A 23,680-nucleotide genomic window follows, 5' to 3' on the forward strand; every position below is an offset into this window, starting at 1 on the left:
CCTTCCCTGATGCCCTGGGGGCTTTCACCCCTGCTGGAGTCCTGGGTATCTAGGAAGTTGGGGAGGATGGGGCCCCAGCTGCAGGGACAAGGCCACAGTGCTGAGGTCCGTGTGACCCCACTGGTCCTATACGCCCTCCTCGCAGCCCCAGAGGCCTGACCCCTGCCCTCCCTGTAGCCTCTGGCCCAGGAGGCTCTGGCTGAAACCCGAACTCCTACTGAGCACAAACCTGACCCCCCAGGAAGCTCCCAGAACACAAAAGCCGCCTTCACCTAGACACCTGCCACTTGCGTAAGCGGCTCCAGCCCCTCTGGGGTCCTGGCTTTTCTTACCAGAGATTAAGAGTGGGTTGAGGTGAGGGTAAAAGAGAGAATAGTGTTTGGAAGCGGGGGCGGGGGGTGGGGAGGGTAAGCCACAAACTAGAACATCTGCAGGGCAGAGGCTGATGGAGCCGAGGTTGGGGGTGCAGGCTGCCCTCAGCTGCTGGGAGCCCCAAGTGGCAGACCCCCCCACACACACACACTGCTCCCTAGCCTGGAAACTCCTCCCCCCACCCCCGTCCTGAGCCTGCATTTTGCCCTTGGGAGTCCTAGAGCGGGTCCTGGGCCTTGGCGTCCTGTCAGGGGGGGTGCCCATCACTTCCTGGGAGTCTGGGCTGGGGTGGGAGGGTGGGAGGGCTGGGAGGGCAGGCGCCCTGGGCCCCACCTGCTATTTCTCTGTATTGGGGTTCTGGTTGATGAGCGGGTTGGAATACTGAGCGGTCTGGATGATCCGGTGGACCTACCCCCTCGCAGACCCCCACGCTGAGCCTGAGTGCCTGGGACGGAGGCAGGGAGACTGGGGCCTCCCCTTGGCTGCCCTGCTTGAGCATTGTTAAAGGACTCCCCCTCCCCCCACCCCAGCGGCTCCTGTGCAGCCTCTGACTTCCTGGGGGTTCGGGCACAGGGACTGGGTCCCCTGTGCTGAGGCTGGATCGGGCTCTTGAAGATGCCTCACGATGGCCTCAGGATAAAGGGGAGGGTGACGACGGCACCGCAGTGACTGCTGGGGTCCTGCTGGTGCGGGCAGTGGTCGGCGGCTGGGCCTGCAGATCTGGGCGGTGGGCTGCGAGGCAGTGCTCTGGGACCCCTGCTTTTCTAACACGGAGGGGAGATGGAGAGAATTGAGCAAGGCCCTGGAGGAAGGGGGAGCCCTGCAGGTATGGGGATGCCCAAGGCCTCCCATGAGGTGTAACCAGACCCCTGCGACCTGTCGGACACCGGGGTGTCTGCGGTCCTGACCCCCGGCCTGTTCCTCCACCTCCCGGGGCCCCGTCCTTTACATAAGGCTGCGGGAGGCTGGGCCGTGGGCCAGGCCCATGGCCATGGCCTTCACGGAGCTGCTGGACACCCTGGGTGGTGTGGGCCGCTTCCAGCTAGTCTACACGGCCCTGCTCCTGTTGCCCTGCAGCCTGCTGGCCTGTCACAACTTCCTGCAGAACTTCACGGCCGCCGTGCCCGGCCACCACTGCCGGGGCCCCGCCAACCACACCGCGGCCGCCGCCAACCACTCGGGGGCCTGGCTGAGAGCCACGGTACCCCTGGACCGGCTCGGGACCCCTGAGCCTTGCCAGCGCTTCACGGAGCCTCAGTGGGCCCTCCTGAGCCCCAACACCTCTGTCCACGGGGCGGCCACGGAGGGCTGCAAGGACGGCTGGGTCTATGACCGCAGCATTTTCCCGTCCACCATCGTGACGGAGGTCAGCAGGGGGCCGGGGCGGTGGCAGGGAGGTGGGGGGGGGGGGTGCTGCGGCCCGAGGCCGAGGCTGGAGCGTCCCTCTCGCTCCCCTGCAGTGGGATCTGGTGTGTGAGGCCCGCCCCCTCCGCGACCTGGCTCAGTCCATCTACATGGCCGGGGTGCTGGTGGGCGCCGCCGTGTTTGGCGGCCTCGCGGACAGGTGAGCCTTGAGGGAGGAGGGCCCCAGCCACCTGAGCCTCTTCGTTTTACTTGATTGACGTTGATTTGTCTAGAGATAATACATTCGCATGGTTCACCATTCTGGAAGGTGTGGGAGAGTCTGCAGGGAAGTGTCTGTTCCTGTCCAGTGATTTCTGGAGGGTGGTCTGGTTTCTGTGTCTCTTACCAGAGATATTTTACGATTTTATGTAATCCAAGCCCCGGGTACATGTGCTCTGTCCCACCTTTGTCACACAGATGGTGGTGCACCCCACGCCTGGCTTTTACTCTCCCTTTGAGGCTCTGCATGTTCCTTTAGGAAGAGCTTTCTGGTCCTCCCTACTGTCCCTGCCGAATTCTGTTGTACAGATGACCAGAACTAAGCAGACTGGCCCCTGAGGATAGCCGCCAGCCCTTCTAGAGAGACCCCGGGAAACCCAACATGGCGCTTGGCTCCAATGGAGTGGGCTCCACACCTCCTCCGTCCTCCCCTTCTCCCTCCCCCTCTCCTCTCCCCTCCCTGCCAGTTCCGGGGGGCCCTCCCGCACCCTGGAGTGCAGACTGCCCCCACCCCACTCCTGTGCTGCATGCCTCAGGCCCCTCGTGGGCAGCTCTGTCATGACCCTGGTCATAGTGGGTCGCAGCACAGCGTGGCCTTCCCATGGACGAGCTTGTCTCTTATCCCTGGTGTCATGTTTGTCACCAGCCCCCAGTGCAGGACGGTTACCTAGAGGTGATCGAGTCATGTTTGCGTCACAGAATGAATGAGTGAACGAACGAGTGGATCACGGGCTGGGCAGTCTGTGGCCCCCTTCCTGGCCTGCTGCCCTCCCGGCCACACTAGGGCTCTGGTCCTGGACCCTCACAAATGGGGCCATGCCCAGGCCAGACGGGGTTAACCCTGCTACCCTGAACCCTGCCTTTCGACCCCTTTGTGGGGTAACAAGCCCCCGCCCCACCCTGACCTCCCCAGCATGACCAGTTCAAATGAGGACTTGACGCTGGGGTCCTGCTCCCACTGGCCCGGGAGTCCTGGTGTGAGGCCTCTGTCCAGCCAGAAGTTCACTCAGGGGACCCTCTCGCCACCGGCTCTACCTGCCTCTGGACCTTCGCAGAATCCCTGCATTTCCCCAAGCCCCGAAGAGTAGGAGCTGGGTCAGGGGGCCAGAAATGCTCCTTGAGTGAAGGAACAAAAGAGAAAAGACATCTCTTTGGGTCTGGTTTTGTTCCACACCACGCCTCTCCCTCCCTGACCAACCTCAGCCGCCAGTGCCTGGGTCCCAGTCACTTCTGTGAGGAGGGCCTGGCCTGGGGGGCAGCTTCCTCCGCCCTCCGTCGGCAACCCCCATGAGGGATGCGGCTGCTGCCCCCGGGAGCTAACCCCGTGCCCGGCGCCCGGCTCAGGCTGGGCCGCAAGGGCCCCCTGGTCTGGTCCTACCTGCAGCTGGCAGTCTCGGGGGCCGCCACGGCCTACTTCGGCTCCTTCGGCGCCTACTGTGTCTTCCGGTTCCTGATGGGCATGACCTTCTCCGGCATCATCCTCAACTCCCTCTCCCTGGGTGAGTCCAGCCAAGGAGGGGCCTGGAGGGGAGGAGGGCTCGCGGAAGTGGGGGTGGCGCCCTATTCGTGGACGTCTTTCCTGTTGTGTGTTGGGATTCTCGTCCAGTGACTTCCACTCAGAACCCCACCGCGGGGTTCTTGGGTGATCTGGACTCTCAGCCGTGGACCCTGGGTTGCAGTGTGCCCCTCTGTGTGCTGAGAGGGTTGAACTATTTCCTGTGTGCGATAGTCCACAATAAGCACTTAGTAAGCACCTCCTGTATGCCAGGCTCGGTGTGGGCTCAGTGTGGGGACGCAGAAGGGAGCTGAGACACAGTCGTCCCCAAGGCTGTAGGCAGCCTTAAGATTCTGTGGCTCCAAAAAGGGCAGGGCTCACCCAGGCTGCAAAGGTGGTGACTCCTTAGCGCCATGGGGAAGACCCGGCCCCCTGGAAGCCAGGTGGGAGTGTCCCCCACTCGCAAAGTGACAGGGTCTGTCCTCACTCCAGGCTGGGTTCAGGCAGCTGCTGGGAGCACTGGTGTGGAGCGCTGTGAGGCAGTGGAAAGCCCCCGTGCGCACAGGCCTGCCGCCCGCTTGTGCTAAGGGCTTAGTTTGCACCTGGGACACCTGGGCCGCCACCAGGCTCAGGGAGGGTCTGAGGGACCCAGAGACGGCTGCCAAAGATGGAATGGCTCTTTCATTTCAGGGATAGGGGGGAATCTTTGGGCTGGAGAACCAGGATGTACCAGGCTCGCACAGCTGACACCCCCCTCCCTGAATCAGGACACTGAAGGCTGTTGATCTCACGCACGATCCCAACAAATCCCAGCCCACTCGCCTCAGTCTCCAGGGCGGGCGTCCAGCCGCGGCTCATGGGGCCAGAAGGCAAAGGCAGGTGCTTAACCAACTGAGCCAGCCAGGCGTCCTGAGGAGGGGGTCTTGTGGCTGGAGCAGAGCATGGGGTGGGAAGCGGGGAGGGGAGTGGTGACAGATGAGGTCAGGGAGTTAGGGGTGCAGATCCTTAGGCCCTGTGACCACTTATGGACTTTGGCTTTGACTCTGAGCAAGACAGGAGCCATTGGAGGATCCCGAGCTGAGGAGAGGCCTGACTTGGTCTGACTCAGCATTTGCCAGGGTCCCCGTAGAGGCCAGTTCCGGGGCTCCTGCGGTCACCAGCCAGCAGCAGACTGGCTTGAGCTGAGGGGGAGCAGGAAGAGGCGGGAAAGGCTTGACTGGATTCTGTTGGTCGAAGCAACAGGATTTGCTGACTGACGGGACACACGAGCTGGCTGCTCGTGGGACAGAAGCGTCCTCGTTAACGTGCTACTGTTGCCTTGTGAGAGAGTGCGGGATTCATTAACCAGTCCCCCATGCATGGACAGCAAGGTTGTTTCCAAGCTTTGCTATTTACAAAAAAATCATGTAATTAAGAGCCATTATATTTCCTTTCCCACCAACCGTTTACATCTTTTGCCTGTTTTTTTGTGGGTTTTTTCTTTTTCTTTTCTTTTTGTTTTTTCTTTTCTTTTCTTTCTTTCCTTTCCTTTTTTTTTTTTTTTTTTTTTGCCTTTTGGTCGTTTTCCTATAGATACGTAAGAACCCTCCCAATATTAGGGAAATTCACCCTTTATCTATAATCTGAGTTGCAAATTTTTTGTTTGCCTGTTTTTGCTGACGTTCGACTTGACTTATGGTGTTTGCTTTTGTTGTTAAAGACAGTGAAGGTGTTTGTTTTATATGCAGACACTCTTATTTTTATAAAGTCAAGTTTGTTGACTTTTTTGTTTTGTTTTGTTTTTACTCTTTCTGAGTTTTGTGGCATTCTTAGAAAAGACTTTTCTGACTCTAAGATTGAAAAAAGAAATTGCCATGATTTTTTCTAACATTCTGGTGGTTTTATGGGTTGTATTTAGTTCTTCGGTGCACTTGTGTCTCAGGAGGTCTCTGGAAGAATTTCAAGTGGCCACGGAGTCGCCCTGAAGGGCACAGGTGGATTAGACAATCGTGGGGGCTATGAGTCCCACTGATCCTGTCCTGATTTTCTCCGCAGTCGTGGAGTGGATGCCCACGCGGGGCCGGACCGTGGCGGGGGTCTTGCTGGGGTACTCCTTCACCCTGGGGCAACTCATCCTGGCCGGAGTGGCATACCTGATCCGCCCCTGGCGGTGGCTGCAGTTTGCTGTCTCTGTTCCTTTCCTCATCTTCTTCCTCTACTCGTGGTACGTCCCGACAAATGTGACTTAGCCTCACCCGTGACGATCTGGGGCTCTGCAATGACTGGGACTTGTTGGACGTGTTGGGGACTTGAAAGAGGCTCGATGCTTGTGGGGACCACGGGCTCACGGGCACTGCCCCTGGCTGTCGGGAAGCTCCGATCAAATTCCTTCCGTTAGTGTAAGGCTCCAGAACGTTCGCGTGGTTTTGCCTCCTCAGTTCCTTTGCAACTCACAACAGGAGGGGAACTGAGGCACAGCCCAGGGAGGGCCCACGACTCATTCAAGCCACACAGCAGGGTCAGAACTGGATTCAAAACTGGATCTGTGAACGTTTCTAAGTGCCCTTCATTGTTCCCTGCCTGCTGTGCTTTGGGAAAGGGAAGCCGGCGTGTCCCCCAGGCTTCTTGAGTCTACAGGCAGCAGGACGGTGTGCTTTTTTAGGGTCTGAAAGAAGGGGAACGAAGGTGTACTTGGGTTTGGAGGATGGAAGGAGCTCGACTCAACCCCGCCATCCTTGATCCTTCTTTTGGTGCCAGGTGGCTGCCGGAGTCATCCCGCTGGCTCCTCCTCCACGGCAGGTCGCAGCTGGCTGTGCAGAACCTGAGGAAAGTGGCCGTTATGAACGGGAGAGCGGAGGAGGGCGAGAGGCTCACCAAAGAGGTAGGCACGTGGGTGGAAGGGGGTGGGACCGTCTGCTGGCCTCTAGATGGGCCGGGACTCAGCAGCTTCCCAGGACGCACCCACCACCCAGGTGAAGAGGGAAGAGTTCCGGTGAGGCAAACAGGTGGAACCACTGAATGGCTGTGTGATCGGAACGCAATAATTTAACTGTTTGTTCATCAGTCCATCCATCTGTGCCGTGGAGAAATGACCCCTTCCCATTGACACCTAGCCGAAATTTAAATAAAATAATAAAGTGACAATGTTAAAGTAGAAATCATAAAATGAAATTATCAAAGAATCAGTAACAAAAGTACCCTTTACAATAAATACCAGCATAAGATAGTTACCAGTTAGAAGATAGTTACCATTTATTATAAATAAGGACGGTTTCTCAAGCCCCGTGCTGAGCGCTCTGCTAAGGGCTTTACGGACATAATCTCATTTCATGTGTTACTTTTGCGGTTGAGGAAACTGAAGTTTGAATGGGCCAGGTCATTTGCCTAAGAACACACAGTGGGAAGTGGCAGAACCACTCAGAACCCCTGCCCTCCACCACTGCCCAAGCCTATCTCAGCGTCTCTAGCAGGAATGAGACGTGAGGGTCCCTCGAGAACCACAGGTGGTAATTCCAGCCCAATCACCAGGCAGCCCAGGAGCCTTGGGGCTCACACTGGAACTTCTCTGCTTCATCCCGAAGCTCTGGAAGCAATTCGTTGAGAGCCATCCGTCTCAGGATGGAGAGACTAGAACCAGCCATCTTGCCGGGGAACCTCAACCTTGACCTTCCTCTCCACAGATGAAGGGACTCCTCACAGGAAAATAGGGTCCCAGATCCTTCCCTTCTGCTGATCAAACTTTCCTTGTCCAGGTGGTGAGCTCTTACATCCAGAGTGAGATTGCGAATGTCCGCACCTCCAACTCGGTCTTAGACCTCTTCCGAACCCCGGCCATCCGAAAGGTCACGTGCTGTCTCATGGTGGTCTGGTAGGTGACCTGCTTGAGCCCAAGTCTTTGACCCGAGGCAGGGACACGCCTTCTATCCCCACTTCCAGACTCTGTTCTCAGATACTCTTTTTAAAGATTTTATTTATTTATTCGACAGAGATAGAGACAGCCAGTGAGAGAGGGAACACAAGCAGGGGGAGTGGGAGAGGAAGAAGCAGGCTCATAGCGGAGGAGCCTGATGTGGGGCTCGATCCCAGAATGCTGGGATCACGCCCTGAGCCGAAGGCAGACGCTTAACCACTGTGCCACCCAGGCGCCCCTGTTCTCAGATACTCTTAATGCAATGAGCAGGTGAGCCTTGTGAATTCAGTCTTGTTCCCTACCCTTTCTCTAGGGGCCTCTGGCCCTCTGCTCGGTGCTGAGATGTGGTCATAGATGAGCCATCTGTGCTGACCTAGGGACCCCACATCTGGACAGTGGGTCTCACCTTAGTGGGGGGGGTTACCCATTGGAATCACCCACAGAGCTTTTCCAAATTACACCTCATCCCAACCTGATAGAGCCTTGGGGTTTCCAGGAGATCTGGGAAGTGTCGCACTCTGGAGAAACACTTGTGGGTCCAGAAGGGACAGACAGGAAACAATAACGTCTATGAGGTATGACAGGTGTCCTTATGGCAGTTCTCCTGACTGGGGCTGCTGAGGGCTTCGTGCAGGAGATGACATCTAAGCGGATTTTACAGAAACGGTTGTGGAGTTTGCCAGGGGACAGGAAGGAATTCACAGCAGCCACATAGATAAACAGGAAGTGTAAAATGGATAAAAGCACAAGGGTTCTCTGTTCCCATTAGCACAGACTGGCAGCTGGCAAATCCTCAGATGAGAAACTGATTGATTTATTTTTTTTAAAAAAGATTTTATTTATTTAATTGAACGAGATAGAGACAGCCAGTGAGAGAGGGAACACAAGCCGGGGGAATGGGAGAGGAAGAAGCAGGCTCCCAGCAGAGGAGCCTGATGTGGGGCTCGATCCCGGAACGCCGGGATCACGCCCTGAGCTGAAGGCAGAAGCTTAACCGCTGTGCTACCCAGGCGCCCCAAGAAACTGATTTAAAAAGGGGTTGGGGGGCACCTGGGTGGCGGAGTCGTTAAGCGTCTGCCTTCGGCTCAGGGCATGATCCCGGCGTTATGGGATCGAGCCCCACATCAGGCTCCTCCGCTATGAGCCTGCTTCTTCCTCTCCCACTCCCCCTGCTTGTGTTCCCTCTCTCGCTGGCTCTCTCTCTCTCTGTCAAATAAATAAATAAAATCTTTTTAAAAAAAAGGGGGGGGGGACGTAGGGGGGTCATTTTAATTGCACTTGACGGGATGTCCCAGATACATAAATAGTAAGGGTTGCTATTTGTAAAGTAGGGAACACGGGCTATCGGTTATCTGTTCTCTGGAGGAGACCCAGCACTCTTGTTTTGTGGTTACTGGCCAGGCTGTGGTAGAAGACCAGACTACCTGGGTGACCTTGAGCAAGTCAGCCGGCCTCCTGGTGCCCCAATTTCCAACTTATATACCTAGCCCTAAGGTCCTTTTGAGGACTGAGTGCTTAGACATGTAACCCTCCCAGACCTGGCTGGGGTGCGTGCTCTGGTAGAGTCTGTTCTCTGACAAAGTTCGGAGCTGTGTCCCCTGCACACTGGAAATGTGGGATTGTCCACCCCTCTGGACCTTTAGAGGGCTTCTGCCCTGGGCAGCCAGAGAGCTCCTCAGAAGCCAAGTCAGGAAGGTGACCCTCTCCCACCAGCACCCTGCCGGCCCACAAGCCCCTACCTCGCTGTCCTCTTCCCACCGAGAAGCCACATCACGAATGAACAATTCCAGGGTTGAAAGTCCCCTCTTCGGTCCTTCTGGAAAGAATAAGCTAAGGCCCATTTCTGTTAAAAGGAAGTAATTCGGGCAGCTAGTGACTGGGTCACCCAGACGGAGTTTCTGCCGGCAGGTGGGGAGATTTGGGAGGAAGAGGAAGTATGAGGAACTGGTAGACGTTCACGCACTTCTGTGGTAAATGCTTCCGTTAACTTGCATTTCTTTTCCTCTACTGGTTTTTTCCCCCTAAATTACAAAAGCGCTGCATACTCATTGAAAAAAAAATTATTTTTTCAAACAACCCGGAAACGTATAGGCAGGATGGCGTCTTGGTTGTGAGGCAGAACTCAACTGTACTTCAGTTTAAAAAAACAAGACAAAACCAAAGGCAGGATTCTGGAACCTGACTGCTTGGATTTGAATCTCAGCTCTGCCACTTATCTGCCAGCCCTGTCTTGATCTTGGGCGAGTTACTTAACCTCTCTGTGCCTCCGTTTCCCCAACTGTAACATCGGTATCGTAAGAGTACCTACCACGTAGGGTGGTTGTGAGGATGAGAAGCATTAATGTATGTGCAGCCGATAGAACAGTGCCTGACACTTGAAAACTCAAGATGTGACCCTGCTACCCCCGTACGAGAGGAAAGCGAACGCCCCCCTCCCGCTGCTCCCCCAAGCCCCAGCAGCAAGCCCTGCCAAGCATGAGCCTGTATCCTTCCAGACCCTGGTACACACAAGACACGCACATGTAATCTTACAAAAATGGGTTAATACCATACATATCTGCTACTTGCTTCTAATAACTTAATCGTACCTGTAAATATCTTTACAGTGTTACATGAATCCAGACCTGCCTGGGGTCAATAAGAATTACTGTATCACCTTTCTAGAAATGTCTTCTCTTTTTCTCCATCCCCCTGACTCACAGAGCTGGGGTAGGTGGGAGTGATGGTAGGCGTTTCTTAGTAAGTGCTAAGGGGGCAGAGGCTGGGTCCTGCTTGGAGAAAGCCCCCTGCCAAATTCCATTTTCCCACCCCCTTCCCCCATACGTTCCAGAGCCCGTGTCTGCATGTGGTCTTGCAGGGACATGAAACCAGGCCGACCCGCCGGGGTTCATGAGGGCCAGTTCCATGCTTTTATTGTTCAGTGGGAGAAATGACACAACAGAAAGTTCGGCATCGTACTGTTGATAACCGCGCAGTTCGGCTGCGTTCTGTGCTGATTCTGTCTGACGGCTGAGTAATTACCCCCGTGTACCACATGCTGTTTGTCCATCCATCGGTTGACGGACACTCGGGGTTGCTTCTCCCTTTCTGCTCTTGTGAATAACGCTGCGATGAACACGGATGTACAAATAACTCTTTGAGACACTGGCTCAGGGACATGTTACATTTCTCTGGAGACCCCCGCCCCCCGCCCCGTGTGAGAACTCCAGACCTTTGCCATCAGATTGACCGTAAACTCCGTTGGCAGAAGCAGCCATCTGCAGGAGCAGATTTCTCAGTAAACGTTGGGAGACGCTGTGAGGGTCCAATGGGGTCTTGGCCTGGTTGGAAGGTTCTCGTTTTCTCCTTCCAGCTCTTAGATATGAAGCTCAAATCAGCCACTGAAGGCTGCAGGTGAAGGGGCTAGAGCAGAGCAGATAGGGAAGACATTCCCACTTCAGAACGCATGGATTTGGACTCGGGGGAGCAGGTGGTTAAGCAGGGACAGGGAGGGAGGAGCCTGGGCTCTAAGAACCAAGTCAGAGACCTGGATTTGGCGAGGGGTATGGCAGGCAGGTTAAATCCAGGGGATTTTAACTCTCTGAGAATGGCGTCTGAGTCCAGAACCGTGGAGCCTGGGCTGGAGCAGGACTGTTCTGCTGCCTCTTCCAGGTTCTCCAACTCCATGGCTTACTACGGGCTGGCCATGGACCTGCAGAAGTTTGGACTCAACGTCTACCTGGTGCAGGTCCTGTTCGGGGTCATAGACATCCCGGCCATGTTGGTGGCCACCACCACCATGATATACGTGGGCCGCCGGGCCACCGTGGCCTCCTTCCTCATCCTGGCCGGGCTCATGGTGATCGTGAACATGTTTGTGCCGGAAGGTGAGCCATCTGCTTCTGCCATGACCGCCCGGGAGCCTCTGGGGTCCGGGGTCTGGTGGGCAATGACTACAACAAGGGAACAAGGCTGAGGGATGTTCTTCTGGATCTGGAGAGGAAGTGACCGTCCATTAGCAGAGTTTTTACTAAGCACTTAGCGCTTGGTATCAGGGTCATGGTGGAGAATTGGCAAAGACATGGGTCTTTGCCCCCAAAGCATTTACCATCTTGTCAAGGAGATCAGGTTGACGACCTTTGAAATTCGCGATGCCCAGGGGCTCCAGGCCAGTGCCACCAGTGTCCGGGAATGGGACCCAACCATAGGTGTCCAAAGAACAGTCCAATGATTCCAGCAAGAAGCCAGGGTTGAGTATCAGAGTCCTAGAGCTTGTGCGAAGCCGAGGGCCCATGGCCTTGGTCAACTTGTCTGATTTCTCGGTGCTTTATCGCCTTCCTGTAAAGGGGATAGGTTATTACTATTGGTAATAATTGGTATTTTGACATATTTTCTTCCAATCTCTTTTCCTTTTTGTAGATTTTGTATTTCACATAATTGAGATAATATTATATAATGTATATACATATATAAATAGGATTATATAAGTATGTATGTGTATGTCTTCTTTATATATATATAATATATCCTATTTCACTATGTTATAACATAAATATGCTTTTTCATGTTATTTATTTATTTTTATTATTATTATTATTATTGAAGATTTTATTCATTCACTTGAGAGAGAGAGTGTGTAAGTGCCTGGCAGGGGAGGGGCAGAGAGAGAGGGAGAAAGAGACTCCCTGCTGAGTGGGGTCAACCCCAGGACCCTGAGATCAGGACCTGAGCTGAAGTAGACTCTCAACCAACTGAGCCATCCAGGATGCCCTATATATTATTATTTTTTAAGTAGGCTCCACGCCCACCGTGGGGTCCAATGTGGGACTTGACCTCATGACCCTGAGATCAAGACCTGAGTTGAGACCAAGAGTTGGATGCTTAACGGACTGTGCCACCCAGGCGCCCCAAGAGGCTCGTTCGTGTTCATACAGATGTTCCATGGCCCTGATTTTGTATTACGATGGAATAATTCATCCAGATTGGTGTTTCACAGCTCTGGCTGCACGTTGGAATCTCCTAGGGACCGTTAAAAAAATACCCAAACTTGAGGCTATCCCCAAGAGGCTTTCATGTAACGGAGAGGGGTAGGGCCCAGGTGTGGGTGTTTTATAAACCCCCCTCCTGGATCCAGTGTGCAGCCTGGGGATGTACCACCGTTTCCTTGACCATTGCTTTGGTGTCGGGCGTGTGCGTTGGGGTTTTACTATCATAACCGAGGGCAGGACAAGCCAATGATGGTAACAGCAAACAATGAGTGAGCGCGGAGCTCCTTGCACTCACGACATCACGGAATCTTAGGACAGCCCTGCAAAGCAGGTGCTGGTGTTTTCCTCATTTTACAGTGGAGGACAGGGAGGCTCAGAGAGATTGAGTGACAGAGACCGAGATCACCCAGCTGGGTCAGAGCTGGGATTTAACCCAGGCCTAACTCCAAAATTTGTCCTGCCTCGGGAAGGGGAAAAGGAGGCAGAAGTGAAAGAAGGGCAGTGCAGGGCATTCTGGGGCCCCGGTGAGAACGCGAGGTAGTGGGAATCCCAATCCCCTCTACCCATTTCTCTGCCTCTCTCCTCCCTTTTCGGGGTCTGAGCCTCAGCCTCTGCCTCTTCCCATATCCCGTCCCTTCCTGAGCACCCCTGCTCCCACCACTACCCCTCTGCCTCCCCGATCGCCTTTGGGCTTCTGAGCTCCCCCTAACCCCCGGCTCCGCTTACCCCCCTGCAGACATGCAGACCCTGCGCACGGCCCAGGCGGCGCTAGGCAAAGGCTGCCTGGCCAGCTCCTTCATCTGCGTGTACCTGTTCACGGGAGAGCTGTACCCCACAGAGATCAGGTGGGTGCACAGGGGGAGCACATCAGCCCCTGCCCCGTGGGAGGCTCTGGAGCTCCAGGTTGATACCTGCTGAGCTTGCTGAAGCAGGACCCTTTCTCCTTTCTGTCTGTCCCCTGACACCCAGGGCCTGGCACTCCCGGCCCTCTAGGCAGCCTGGGCCATGGCCACTGACCAGTCCGCACTTTTTAGGCAGATGGGGATGGGCTTTGCCTCGGTCAATGCCCGCTTTGGGGGTCTGGTGGCACCCCTGGTCACCACGCTCGGGGAGTTCAGCGCCATCCTACCGCCTATGAGCTTCGGGGCCACTTCGATCCTGGCCGGGCTGGCCGTCTGCTTCCTGGCTGAGACCCGCAACGCGCCCCTGGTGGAGACCATCGAGGCCATGGAGAAGAGGTAAGGAGCCTCCGGGCATGGTGAGGGGGGATGGCCAAACAGGCTGCAGGTTCCCGTGAAACAACTCGGGGCAACGAGGGTCCTCCCGCTGCTGTTACAATGTCATGGTTGGTGGGTGGGAGCGGTGCCGGGAAGACCAGCCTCGTCTACCCACGTTTGTCTAAGAGGCTTGGCTTTCATCAAGGACAGACCCAGCCATGAATGGTGAAACAGCATGAAGGATAAACTGGAAACCAGGCAAAGCAGGAGCATGAGTTGAAGTCAAGCCTGGCAGAGAGGTGGGGATGACGGTTTGTGGGGAGGAGAAGTGCCATATTCTCAAGCAAAGACAGGTCCGTGTGGCTGCGTTGGTGGCCTTCAAATTTGGCCCAAGCTTCCTGGCAACGGAAAGAGACCCTGTTAATGACTTTTGTCATATTGTCAGAGAGAAAAAGGGCTACCAGTTCTCTGGGGAAAGTGAAACTTTCCTCAACAATTAGCACTAGAAGAAATTTCTCTCGTGGATCTCCTTAGGGAGGTCACCGAGTAAGGTGATGTCCTTGATGATGTTTCTAAAAGTGCCAAGCGGACTCATTGCATTTCTCAGCAACAGTGGGGTCACTGAAGCCCCTTGGTTGTGGGGAATGGGGCCGGGGAAGGGAACAGGACCCAGGTCTGTAGTTTTCTCTGAGTCCAGCTTGATCCCACAGCTGGAGCCATCTATGCGCAGAGACCTGTGAGGTGGACCGTGTCTGAAATCCTTGAAATAATCCCCCGTGAGCATCCTCCATCTAACCTGAGCCATGGACTAAGGCTGGACTCACATAGATCAAGGACATTTCCTTTGGCAAGTCCTGGCAGTTCTGCCTCCAAAATATATTTAGAATCTGTCCGCCTCTCTCACCCCTGGGACCATCCCCCTCTGAGTCTGGACAGCTCTAAAAGCCTCATATCTCCCCTGTCCCTTCCACTTTCTTCTTTATACAGCAACTTGCCATGTAAAGAATCACATCATTCCTTGCAGCCCTTCCCTGGCACCCTCTTATGTTGAAGATAAAATCTGAAATCTCACAAAGCTCCCAGGATCTGGCCCCTGCCAACACCAAGGCTGCTCTCTCTGTCTGGAACATTCCTCCCCGTGCTCTCTGCCCGTTTAATTCCCATTCATGCCACAGGTATAGGGCTAGACACCCCAGATGCTGGGTTAATCTTTGTCAATAACCCGATCCGGAGCCTGCTTGCAGGTGCTCTGAGACGTTGCCTGAGGGACCCAAGTACATGAAGAGACAACTGGAGGGTGTGCCCCCGCCCGCCCCGATATTACTGTAATGGTTCTGGCCTGCGCCTTTTTAAAGTCACATTTTGCTTACCTGAACTACGGGAAAATCCCAGTAGTGCCAAATGAAATTTGAGTTTTGGGTAACAGAGCTTCCTTTGATCCTGCCGGGAACATTTATTATAAAGCTATGGTAGGTTGTTACAGATGTGACCCAATTACATGATGGAGATGATTTACTAAAAACAATTTAATTTAATTTAGTTTAATTTAATTTAATTTAATTTATTTGCTGAGAGAGAGTGTGTGTGCAGGGGGAGAGGGAGAGAGAGAATCTCAAGCAGACTCTATTCCAAGCACAGAGCCAGGCATGGGGCTCGATCTTACAACCTTGAGGTCACGACCTGAGCCGAAATCAAGAATCTGATGCTTAACTGACTGAGCCACCCAGGTGCCCCTAAAAATAATTTTAGTTTTTAAAATTGTTGAGGGGCGCCTGGGTGGCTCAGTCGGTGAAGCGTCTGCCTTCGGCTCAGGGTGTGATCCCAGAGTCCTGGGATTGAGCCCCACGTCATGGGGCTCTCTGCTCAGCGGGGAGTCTGCTGCTCCCCCTGCTTGTGCTTTCTCTCTCTCTGTCAAATAAGGAAATAAAATCTTTAAAATAAAATAAGATAAGAGAAAAGAGTTGGGAACAAGCCATTCTTTCTCACAACAGTTTGCTGATTGGATCTAACCTAGCTGGTCCTGTTAGGAGTCGGTGGGTCCCAGGGGGTGTGGACCAGCTTGCCCACGCTGGGAAACTAACTGATATCCCGAATGCAGAAAGCTCTCTGAAGTTCCCCAAACGTTGCAGAGTAGTCCCAGACTTTGTATTGCTTTTATTGTTTATTTTTTAAATTATGTATGTGTGAGGACATCTGCGTCCGCATCTCTGTGTTCCGTGCGATCCGGGACAATCCCAAACTTACACTCCTTGTCTGAACCCCCGGAGAGAAAGTTGTTGAGACTTCTCTGCCAGATGCCCGACGGTGCGATTCTGTCAAACAAGGGTGTTCTGTTACACAGCCTCAACAGAACCATCACAGTTAGAAAGCTAATGTTGATACATGATTTGCATTTAATCCTCCCTCGTTCAGGTTCTGCCAGTCTGCCCCACCCCCACCTCCCCGCGCCCCCTGCTCCCCCACCCGCCGACATCCTATAAAGCAAGAGGATCCGGGTCAGAATCACAAGTGGCATTTAGATGTTGCACTTTGTTCAGGCTGGACTAGGTCCTCGGGGGTTCTTGGACTCTCTCGACTCCAATGGTTATACAAGGTTTTATAATAGGAAGGCCAAGCATGAGTCCACAAGCACCTTGTATAAGGCTTTCAGGAGATGAGGAGGAAGAAAGTGCAGGCGAACATCAGGAAGGCCCCGGGCACGCAGGTGCACCGCCCCGGGGTCCTCTCTGCCCTCGGTTTGGTCCCTCACCCGGGCTGTCAGCATGAAAGGGAGGCATCTCAGTCTCGGGGCAGCCAAGGCATATGTCTGCCGCGGGGTTTTTTTTTGGTATCCTGTTGGTCCCAGCGAAAATCAGTTTGTAGAACCAGGTAAACTAATTACAGACCAGAAATCCATAATTCTCAACAAACAATATTAAACAAGCTGGGAGAGGCTGCCTCCAGAGGGAGCGTCACACTCACAGCACATGATAAATTCCTGGCTAGTCCGTTTCACCCTTGCTGTGGTTGATGGTCCGTGTCTTGGCTCCGACGTCTCTGAAGGTGAACGCCCAGGACCAGCTGTGAGTTAACCATGACCTTGACTGTTTTGAAGATGCCGACCAGTTATCCTGTAGATTTTCCCTCGGTTTGGCGTTTTCTGATGTGATAGGTTGTAGCTTATAGCGTCTCTGGCCATGTTACTGCAGACGTGAGGCCGAGTCCTGCTCATGGTATCCCATGAGCTGGCACGCGATTCTGATCTGTCCCCTGATGGGTGATGTTCCCCTCGATCCCTTAGTGAAGGAGGCACCTGCCCGCCTCTTGTGCTGGAAGGTTCCTTCTTCCCCCTCTGTAACTAACAAGCGTTTTGTGGTGAAGTACTTTACACAGTGGAAGTATCCCCTTCCTTATCACACTTCAACCTATTATGTATGCATTTGTATCATTACGGATTCATAAATCCTTATTTTTCAATGTATTATACACTGCTTATTTTGAGGCTCAATTTGTCCTCAATTTGGCCAGCACGACCCTTTTGACTTTTGTGTTGTTTTGAAATTCTTTTAAGCATGTCCGCGTTCTCTGCTGCAACCGCGGAGTCCAGGCTCATTTCCCCGTAGCGGTCTTGGCAGCTACCATTTCTCGGGCTGTCTTGGTTCATCTTGGTAGAGAAGGGTATTTAGAAGCCAAGATCCTTGGGGCGACTGGGTGGCTTGGTCGGTTAAGCGTTGCCCGCCTCTTGATCTGGGCTCGGGTCGTGGTCTCAGGGTTGTGAGATAGCCCCCCCCCATTGGAGCTCTCTCTCTCTCAAATAAATAAATAAATAAATAAATCTTAATTTAAAAAAAGCCAAGATCCAGGTGTGAGGGGCTCATTATGATGGGGTTTTCCTGCTCTCAAGCCTTCTCAGCGGACAGAAGTAGGGAGTTTATGAATATGCATGCAGACACACAGACCCATACATCTTTTTTTCTGTATCCGTAGATGATACTGAAAACCCTGAGTCACACCACTACCTCCAGCTCCAGCCCAGCACCACCCACCACCAGGTTTCTCCTAGTTTGCTCCCTTTTCATATTTAACTCCCTTCTCTGACAATGAGAAATCTGCGTTCCCTCAGCCTTAATGTATTTGCCTGTGTGATCCACCCCCCAGCATGTGACCCATCCTCTCCTTCACGGACCCCTCCGCACCCCACCTGGGCTCCAAAACCCCATCCTGGGCCAGCCCTCCATGTGGACACCTACCTTGCTCTGCCCCATGTAATGGCTTTAAGATCAAATTGTTCAGGAAGAGAAGGGAAGAAAAGTTTTCCATGTATTTTTGATGACACAGGTTGTCATTCTCATAAACAGATAAAGGACAATCCCCTTGACCTCCCCACTCCTCCAACCTCACACCCCTCTAGATGCCCCCTTGAGATTATAGCAAGTGTAACAATGCCAAAAGGTAGACGAGCCTATTTGCATCTCATATAAACTTTTGCATAACAAATTTAAACCTGTGACTTATTTTTTTAAAAGACTGTATTTATTTATTTGAGAGAAAGAGAGAGAGCGTGCACGAGCAGCGGGAGGGACAGAGGGAGAGGGTGAAGCTGACTCCCCACTGAGCGCAGAGCCTGACGGGGGCCCGATGGGGCTCGACCCCAGGACCCTGAGATCATGACCTGAGCTGAATGAAGTCAGACGCTTAACTGACTGAGCTCCCCGGGCGCCCCTAAACCTGCGACCTATTAAGGAGGAGACAGACATGGTGCTGTTTTAGCAAATAGAATGGGCTAACATCTTGGGGAACAAAACCTACTTTTGGGGAGACACCAGGAGAAGCCCGTCCAGATGGAGCCTGCCACAAGTGAGCTGATAAACGTAATGGACAGTGCTCAGGGAGCTGTGGCCAAGTTCTGGAGGCCAAGGATTTTACCTGGTGTTCAGTTTAGCCTTTTTGAGATCTAATCGATGTATTAAATCTAATCTATGTATTATTATTCATGGAGTTGCTACAGTGGGTCAGACACAGTGCTAAGTGTGGGGTGCAGAGTCAACAAGACAGATGTGATCTCTGCCCTCTCGGAGGTTACAGAGGAAGAGAGGAACAGAAAGAACAAAGACAGAAATAAATGTGTAAGTAAGAGAGAATCATTGAGTGGTTGGGGATGCCTCTAGACTTAAAGGAGGAGGAGAAGAAATTAGCCAGGTTGAGAAGGGGACAAGTGTGTCCCTGGAAAAGGGAACAGCTTATGCAAGGCCCCCTGAAGTCCCAGGGAGCTGGGAGGAGCTGAGTGATGGCCAAGCGTGAACTTGAAAGATGAACCTGGAGAAAGGCAGGGACAGCCCTAGAGACCACTCTGAGAATTTAGGCTTTTAAGTCGATAGAGAAACCACTGCAGGACTTGGAGGAAGGGATTGATGTGGTCTGATTTTTAAAAACCCTTTCTGTCTCCTTTGCATTAGTAAATCTCAGCCTAAGTGGGGCCTTGGGTCTAGGAATTTAGAGCAATTGCTTTAGAACAGTTTCTCAGCTGTGTTCCATTATCACCCCTCCCATCCCCACTGCGGGGACCTTTCTGTATATAAATTTTTTTTCCCTAATCACACCCCCACCCTCCCGATAACAGTTTAATACCACAGATACACTGTGTATCTGTTCACGTACCATGGCCCTATGGAAGGCCACAAACCATTGTAATATCTCAGATTTTTTATCCCCCCCCCCGCCGCCAAGAACCAGTTTTCGCCCCCCTGGGGGCCATATCACCCCCATGAAGAATGAGTGTTCTCCAACAATGATTACCTGTTCCAACAGCCATAGGACCTCTTGCAGTTAAGATTTTTAGAGCCTCTGAGGGGCATATAATGAGATACACATTTAATATGCTCATGCACGATTCTCGAGTGTTCTGGTCCATGGGCTTCTTCAATAACCTCTCCGGGGTTCTTCTTGACAATTCCCTTCCAACCAAATATGAGACAGAAAAGACTCAACTTGTTTTGGTTTGGTAGGAAACGGCAATGTTGGGGAACAGGAGGCAAGAAACGTCTTTCTCATGAGTCAGTTGAGTAGAGTTTTTGATATCAGAACAATAAGAATTCAAGAACTCCTCAGCCCATTTCATTTTTCTCCATTTCTAAAATCACCAGATAACTCTGAGTGCTAGCCCCGGGCCTTGGGTGTCAAAGATTAAGATGAGAAGAAAATGGCTCTTTCCAAGTTCCCGTTACCCATCTCCAAGATGGCCGCAAGCCAAGAGGGATTAGCTGTAGCACACCTTCTTCCACTGGTTCCTGGGTTGCGTAAAGACGTAAGGGAACTTCCTCCATATTTATTTCACAGGCTGACAAAAATCCATTTGTTAATAAATTATGTCTGTGTAAATTGCTCCTATCCTTCATTAACCACAAGACCAGATCCTGTTTCTCCAGAATGGTCTATATTGCCTGGTGTGGGGCCACATCAGCCTCCATGACCCAATTGGGCTTATGGCCCAGTTTGATGGAGCAACATAGCAAAGGAGGAGTGGACTAGCCCTGCTCAAAAAATCCTTTTCTGTAAGAATAGAACATGCACAAAGGAGGAAATGCTGATAGAAAATGAACAGAGGACAGGTATTCATGTCAGTCAGAATCAAAGAAATGTAAATCAAAACAGGAAAGAGGTCATTTTTAAATATCCAATAAGGAGAACATTTAAAACATAGTAGTAGTCAACAAGGATGTATAGACAGAAAGGAGGAAATTCCTGAAACTTTCTGGAAGTTTCGTTGGCATTACTGATCATGAGATGGGAAAATTTTCATATTCTTCTAAGTGGCAACGACATTTCCAGGACTCCACCCTAAGCAAATAAGCTGAAATGTGGACAAAGTTTATTTACAAGGATACTCATCACCATGCTTAATATGCCTGGGACAAAATGCAAACTCTCCAGATTGCCAACGACTTGAATAAATTATGACCTACTGCGCAGTAGTAAAACGTTATGTTGATGAAGACTTCTTTTAGGGCACAGGGAATGTTTATACTATACTGTTAAATAGTATATTAATATTAATTACGGTATTTCCCAATCATGTGAAGAAATAGAGACTCAAGGGGCACCCGGCTGGCTCAGTTGGTGGAGCCTGCAACGCTTGATCTTGAGGTCATGAGTTCAAGCCCCACGTTGGGTGTGGAGATTACTTAAATAAATAAATGAAATTAATAAATAAAAATAAACTTAAAAAAAAGAACTAGAGACTCAAAAGAGAGAAAGAAATAAGTTAAAACGGGGACAGTCATTGCCTCAAAGTATGAGTGACATTTAATTTTTTTCCCTGGATACCTTCTATTTTAAAAATTATCTCCAGGGGGGCGCCTGGGTGGCACAGCGGTTAAGCGTCTGCCTTCGGCTCAGGGCGCGATCCCGGCGTTATGGGATCGAGCCCCACATCAGGCTCCTCTGCTATGAGCCTGCTTCTTCCTCTCCCACTCCCCCTGCTTGTGTTCCCTCTCTCGCTGGCTGTCTCTCTGTCGAATAAATAAATAAAATCTTTAAAAAAAAAAAAAATTATCTCCAGGGCACTTGGCTGGCTCAGTTAGAACGTGCAACTCAGTCTTGCAGTCCTGAGTTCGAGCCCTGCCCTGGATAGAGATTAGTTAAATAAATAAAACTTAAAAAAATTAATATAAAAATTATCTCCAAATTGTCTATATTAAGCAGCTTTTCTTTGGTAACCAAGTGGGAGAAGCACAAGATGAAAGCAATTATAAGAATTCAATTAGGTCGTTTCCCAGACACAGGGGAGCCCCTCTCAAGGCCCAGAAGCTAGGGAAGGGTCTGGGAAAGCCTGCCGAGATGGTGGAAAGACCCGGATGAGAGGCAGCAGGGTCTGGACAAAGTTGCGAGGCTCCATTCGGTGAGCTCCCATGGAGTTCCTCCCACTGGTAGTGGGGGCTTAGAGAGGTGAGGGGTGGGGGATGAGTTTCAGCCTTTCAGCGCTCCACCAAGGTCAAATCCCAGGCCATTAGTCAGCTGGGACCTCCTGCCACCCTCTCACCGCTGGTGAACCCCAGTTTCAGGGCCGAGCCCAGCCTGTTTCTAATGCTTATTGTATTATATTTCGAACATTAAAAAAAGAATACCATGGATTTCAGGTCACACAACAGGCCTCCTCTGGTCATCTTTGCTCGTATGATGAATTTTAAAAATGGTGTGGAGCAAGCCTAACCATTGTAGCAGCTGAATCTGGAGAATGTCTGCCTCTGGGTTTTTAGTAATCATCTTTCGAAGGGATGGGGAGTCTACAGGCAGGAGCTGGGGAGAAACAGGCAGCTGGGACAGGCTCCTGTCCCTCATCCCCCACCCCGCAGGCACACAACAGGTGAAACCAATAAGCTGAATGGACCCAAGGGACAGAGTCAAGATGACTACAAGGCTTCAAGTGCAGAAAAGAGAGACACGGAGGACAGTCAATCGAGAAGAAAGAAACATTTCTTTGTGATTATGGGAAGAAATAATCACACACAAAAATGGCTTAAACCTTTGGACTAAAAGGTTAGAAATAAAAGAGTTACAAGGTAAGGATACAAACTCTGATCAAACATTTGGAACATTGGAAAACGGTCTCAAACTGTAGCCCCCGAAAAGTAGACCAGAGAAACTGACAAGAGGTGTAAATGATGAAAACGAGAAGAAAACGAAGACTCACATAATTACGTAGAACAAACCATTCTCAGTCTGCACAATTCCAGGATGAAATGAAAGAGACCAGAACACACATTATTTCAAAGATAGAGGGATACAAGCGAAAAAGGCAAAACTGCACCTGTTCAAAGGACAGAAAGCCCCACGGGGCAGCCCTCCCACTGGAAGGCTATTCCAGATAATTTCCCTGCTGTCTCCCAGCCCCTGACTCTCCTCCCTGCTCCTGCCTGGCTGATTCTCTACCTGGGGCAAAGGGAGAAGGGCCCTGGCAGTACCCAGTCCCCCGGGGGTGTCTGCAGGTGCCCCTGGTCCACAGGGGAGCGAGGCCCAGCACCAGTAAGTTCAGGGAGCCTGGTGCCCCATTCACCAGCTGAGTGACCTTGAGTGCATGTCTGGCCTCGGGTCCTCATTGGAAAACTTTTTGACCTTGCAGTCTTTCCCTAGGTGCCCCCACGAGAACTAGGGGAAGGGCTGCTGTGGCTTCTACCATCCCTGGGGGTTTGGGGATAGTAGAGACACATGTCTTGAATGCTGTGCACACATGACCTGCTTCTCACCACGTCTTCTCTGCCTTTCCGTCTTATTTTTCCATTGGCTTTTCCATTGCAACAGAGTCAAAGGAGGTCTTTCCAAGAAGGAGGCAGAAGAGAAGAGGGAAGAAATTTCTCTCCAGCAGCTGGGATCTTCTCCCCTCAAAGAAACCATCTAAGCTGCCACAAACCTGGTTCTGCTGGTGGCACCTGATCTGGTGTCCCGACACCCCTGGGGCTTTTCCTGATACTGATGGGGGTGAGGTGGGCCAAGGACGGCGGTGGCTTTTCAAGTCCATGACAAAAGAGCTACCCACAAACCAGGGCTGTGGTTACCGGAAGAAAACTGACCACCGGCAGCCAGTTGGTGGTCAAATGCGTAGAAAGTCAGGGCGCCTGGGTGGCGCAGTCGTTAAGCATCTGCCTTCAGCTCAGGGCGTGATCCCAGCGTTCTGGGATCAAGCCCCACATCAGGCTCCTCTCCTGGGAGCCTGCTTCTTCCTCTCCCACTCCCCCTGCTTGTGTTCCCTCTCTCGCTGGCTGTCTCTGTCAAGTAAATAAATAAAATCTTTAAAAAAAAAATGTGTAGAAAGTCAAGAGAAACCATGTTCAGGGACCAAAGGAGGACCTCTTTCCCTTTCCCATCCCCAATCCTGCCCCCTTAAAGCCTCTGTTCATTCTTGTTCCACTCCAAACATTGTGTCATTGCAAGGTTAGAGTGGCGGACAGTTGTGCCCCTGGTTGTCCCGGGACAGCCCCACCCAGCTTGCCCTTGAGAACTCATTCTGCTCCACCCCTTGGCATTTACTGTCTTGCTGTATATACAATTAAAGCTCTCTTCCCCTAGTTATGTATGACTTACTTTCTCAACTAGCAAATGTGGGATTTGCACACGGCACGTGTGTAGTAAGTAGTTGGTAAAT

The 23,680-nt window shown here is 52.1% G+C and overlaps 1 protein-coding gene across 1 annotated transcript; it reads left to right on the forward strand.

Annotated features, from left to right (window-relative positions):
• Positions 1-702: 702 nt before the first annotated feature.
• Positions 703-23,339, forward strand: LOC123778298 (solute carrier family 22 member 20). Its single transcript, XM_045775531.2, has 10 exons — positions 703-1,738; positions 1,833-1,936; positions 3,340-3,494; positions 5,525-5,693; positions 6,227-6,350; positions 7,222-7,337; positions 11,031-11,245; positions 13,083-13,191; positions 13,381-13,584; positions 22,840-23,339. Exons 1-10 carry the CDS (start codon positions 1,358-1,360, stop codon positions 22,934-22,936), a joined length of 1,674 nt encoding a protein of 557 aa, XP_045631487.2. The 5' UTR covers positions 703-1,357; the 3' UTR covers positions 22,937-23,339.
• Positions 23,340-23,680: the final 341 nt, after the last annotated feature.

Source organism: Ursus americanus, chromosome 24, assembly GCF_024610735.1.
Source record: "Ursus americanus isolate L20-20 chromosome 24, mUrsAme1.1.p, whole genome shotgun sequence".
Classification (NCBI taxonomy): domain Eukaryota; kingdom Metazoa; phylum Chordata; class Mammalia; order Carnivora; family Ursidae; genus Ursus; species Ursus americanus.